A 4,271-nucleotide genomic window follows, 5' to 3' on the forward strand; every position below is an offset into this window, starting at 1 on the left:
AATAAGTTTAACTAAAACTTTGATTCAAATTAGTAAAATGCTATAAAATAGTATCTTGAAAAAGAATTTTTCACTCAACCAAATAGTACCTAAATGCAAGCAACTATTACTCATGCAAGTTATCCTATCTAATAAAAGAAAAATAAAATATTGGTGTTGAGAGAGAGAGATGTTACCTTCGAAAGTCAGTTACCGACCTCCCCACACTTAAGGCTTGGCACGGTCCTCCATGCCATCAGTGATGAGCAAAATGGGGTTGGGAGCATCACTTCTACTGTCCGGCTCAACATGGCTCTTCATGCTGTCATGTAAAGTGGGGTCCGGGATATCTTTCTCTTCCGGAGGTGGGTGAGTGCTAACAAGGAGCTCCTTCAAGTAGTTGTATCAGCGCTTGTTACGACACTCTATTTGCTCAATCCGCCGGTCTTGCCAGTCGAACCTCTCAAGGATCTGAAGTAGCAACTGATTGGTGGAAGGTGCTTGTGGTGAGCATGATAGTGGAGCGGAAGAGGAAGGTGCGTCAAAGGATGGGCCTTCATTCCGGCTCGCGGAAGGTACTGGAGGTCTGATATACTTCCCATTCGGGACATACTCATCATCCCTAGGAATCATGGCCTTCATATCCCCAGCCTGATAGGAAACTCCAGCTGCAGATACCAAGTTTGTGACCAGTGCGGAAAAAGGTAGTTGCCCACAATCTGCACTCGTCCTATAGCCTGTCGGATGAGGCGTGGTAGGTTGAGAGGTTGCTTTGTGAGAATGCACCAGACGAGGACGGCCATGTCAGTGGTGAGAGTGGACTCATGAGTGCTTGGAAAGATGTAATGGGACATGATCTGTATCCACATGCGAGCTTCCAAGGTGAGTGCTTGGGCAGAGATGTTCTTGGGTCTAGCCCGGTGTTCTCCATAGATCCAATTGCTGTCAGGTTGGGCAATTACTCTAAGAACGCTGTCCCAGTCAAACTGGTATGTCTGGCGCTCAAGCTGGGCCGCTTGTTAGGCATCCAACCCCTCGGGGCTAGGCGAAAGATCCAACACTCTCTTAGTGGCATCTTCGAAGACAGGAACTTGCTTTTGGCAAACATAGATAGATTGCAAGGTAGGTGAGTGAAAGTTGGAGTAGAATTCAACTCCCCAAGAGAGATTGTCTTCCCGCGACTGCCTCCTTAAGAATCCCCACTGTCTCCTTTCAATGCGCGTCACCACAAAGTCAACGAAGTACGTCGGAAGCATGAGGAGGTGCTCATTATGGTAGTTTCTTTTCGCTAAGACGGGGAACATCCGCTTATAGTAACGGTTAGTGAACTGTGCGGAGTCCCGTGCGGGAAATGCCTTCTATGATTCGTCAACTTGGATAGTCCTCTTCACCCGCTTAGTAGGTGGCTTGACTGTTGTGGATGGTTGTGCCTTAGCCGGTGCTCTTTTAGTTCCTCTCTTCACCGGTGTCTTGTTAGAAGCCTTCTCTTTTCCTTTATTGGTGTCCATCTTGAGGAAGGAAGAAAGAAAAGAGATGTCAAATATAGATAGCTGAAAATCAGAATGAAGAAAGTCCAAGTGATAATGAATGCCAAAGGAAAGGAAATAGTGTCTTAAATACATGGTAGCTACTACATGCAAATAGGACGGCAATTAAAATCATGAAGGCATATCATAACAACTAGATGCAAGAGGGTTAAAAGCATGCAAGTAACAAGCATGAGAAGCATAGCTCAAGCATCAATATCAACAATAATTATCACATGTAACAAAATAATGAGCACTTTTATGTTGACAATTAATGACTAATATACTCAATACACTTACAAAGATTGTGAAAAAGAGGCATTAAATTATAAGAATAAAATATAAAAGAATTCAAAATTCCATGAGAGTTTTTTCACAAACACTTGGTGTGCAATTTAAAAATAGGAAGTACGGTAATTAATTCAAGCATATATGAGACTCAAAATAAAATGTCAATTGTCAAAGCACTCCTCATAATATTCACAAGCTAAAATATAGCAAAATAATCACCCAAATAAAGTTCCAACACCAACATAAAAATGCAAGAAAAAAAGGATGAAAAAGAAATTATAAATAACAAAGCTAATATGGAATTAAAATAAATAAAATATTTAAGTGCAAGAATTAAAAGAAGAGTAAAAAAAAATTAGAAGAGAGGGAGAATAGAAACCTTAAAGAGAAGAGGAGAATAGGGGTTAAATAGGAGTAAGAGTGAGAGAAGAGGAGTAAGAAGGGAAGAAGAAAGGGAAAGAAAATTGTAGCTATCGAACTTAGTAGTCTCCGGTAGTAGTCCACCGGTGGTGGTGAGAGAAGGGAAGAAGAAAGAAGGAAGAAGTAGAAAGAATGAAGAAGAAAGTAGGAAAAAGAAAGAAGGAGAATTAGGAATTGAAAAAGAAAAGAATAGTGAAAGGAAGAAGACCTGGGCGGCGCGCTTAGTTAAGTGATGCGGCACATATGACGCGCATGCGTCGCCCACACGTACGCGTGGATGGGCTAAAATTCAGGTGACGTGTAAGCGTCGGTCACGCGTACACGTGACCAATGGTCGTGCTAGACGCACGTTATCAGCACCATGGCCGCACAACTCTCTGGTCAAATCACTCATTTACGCCGATTTTCAGCCCACGCGTACGCGTCACTGATGCTTACATGTGGATGACCAAAATTGCAGGTGACGCGTACGCATCACCCACGCGTATGCGTGGCTTAGCTTGTGCACTAGGCACCTTTCCTGCACATTTCTAGCGTAACTCTCTGGTCATTTTTGTCAATATTGTGCACCTACACATGACGCGTGCGTGTGATAGACGCTTGGGCGTCATATGCATTTTTTTAAATGTAAAAATATAGAAAAGTAAAGGTAAAATGCAGAACTGGAAATTAACACTAATATGAATAAAATGAAACTAATAAAAAGGGAAGATCATATCATTGTGGGTTCTCTCCCACCAAGCAATTTTGTTTAACGTCCTTAAGTTGGACGGTTCATAAGCTCAGTCCTCTTCCTGTGCTGGATCCTTCAAAAGGAAGATCTCTAGCTCCTTGTTGTTCTTCATCTTCACACCATGATACAGCTTCAAGCGATGTCCATTTACTTTGAAGAAGGTAGGGCTTGAGGGGTGACTCAGGTGGACAATGCCATACAGTTCCACCTTCTCTACCATGTAAGGTCTATCCCACCTTGACCGCAGCTTGCCTGGCATTAACCTCAGCCTTGAGTTATAGAGAAGGACTTGATCCCCAGCTCTAAACTCTCTTCGCTTGATGTTCTTGTCATGCACTGCCTTCACCTTTTCCTTGTAGAGCCTTGAGTTTTCATATGCTTCTAGTCAAAGGCACTCTAGTTCCTGTAGTTGCAGCTTCCTTTCAATTCTGGCTCTTCCCAATCCTGAGTTGTATTCCTTCATAACCCACTAAGCTTTGTGTTCCACCTCTACCGGAAGATGACCAGCCTTTCCGTAGACTAGGCGGAACGGACTCATGCCGATGGGTGTCTTATACGAAGTAAGATAAGCCCATAGCACATCTGCAATTCTAATACTCCAATCCTTTCGATGAGGCTTCACGATCTTCTCTAGTTTGCACTTGATCTCCCTATTAGACACCTCAGCTTGACCATTGGTTTGGGGATGATAAGCCGTCACCACCTTGTGAATGATTCCATGTTTCTTCAGTAAAGCTGTCATTCTTCTGTTACAAAAATGAGAGCCTTGACTACTCACGATTTCTCGTGGTCATCCAAAGTGACAAATAATATTATTCCTAACAAAAGAAATACAACGTTAGCATCATCAGTACGGGTTGGAATTGCTTCCACCCATTTAGAAACATAATCAACAGCTAACAAGATGTACAAGAAACCATTCGAGTTTGGAAATGGACCCATGAAGTTAATACCCCAAACATAAAAAATTTCACAAAACAATATAAGTTGTTGGGGCATCTCATCCCTCTTGGATATATTTCCAAACCTTTGGCACTGGTGGTAAGAGTCATAGAAAACAGTAGCATCCTTAAAAAGTGTGGGCCACCAAAATCCGCAGTCTAAATTTTTTTTAGAAGTTCTTTGAGGGCCAAAATGTCCACCACTCTTAAAAGAGTGGCAAGCCTCTAAAATTGACTGAATTTCAAATTGTGGCACACACCATCTAATTATTTAGTCAGTACCACATCTCCATAAATATAGGTCATCCCATATGTAATACTTGGACTTGCTTTTAAACTTGTCCTTCTGATGCTTAGTAAAATTAGGAGGAAAGGTACGAC

General features: G+C 42.1%; 1 protein-coding gene across 1 annotated transcript; it reads right to left on the minus strand.

Moving 5' to 3' along the window:
* Positions 1-2,998: 2,998 nt before the first annotated feature.
* On the minus strand, positions 2,999-3,691 carry LOC114927477 (uncharacterized). Its single transcript, XM_029297434.1, has 2 exons — positions 3,443-3,691; positions 2,999-3,301 (listed from the first exon to the last, which is right to left on the minus strand). Exons 1-2 carry the CDS (start codon positions 3,689-3,691, stop codon positions 2,999-3,001), a joined length of 552 nt encoding a protein of 183 aa, XP_029153267.1.
* Positions 3,692-4,271: the final 580 nt, after the last annotated feature.

Source organism: Arachis hypogaea, chromosome 3 (genome assembly GCF_003086295.3).
Source record: "Arachis hypogaea cultivar Tifrunner chromosome 3, arahy.Tifrunner.gnm2.J5K5, whole genome shotgun sequence".
Lineage (NCBI taxonomy): Eukaryota > Viridiplantae > Streptophyta > Magnoliopsida > Fabales > Fabaceae > Arachis > Arachis hypogaea.

What these genes read in the sequence shown, in the direction of transcription:
- LOC114927477 (XM_029297434.1), bottom strand. Translation starts at nt 3,691, where the DNA reads ATGACAGCTTTACTGAAGAAACATGGAATCATTCACAAGGTGGTGACG. An exon ending in GAAAGGCTGGTCATCTTCCG is followed by an intron (nt 3,302 to 3,442) that starts GTAGAGGTGGAA and finishes AGGCTCTACAAG; the next exon opens with GAAAAGGTGAAGGCAGTGCA.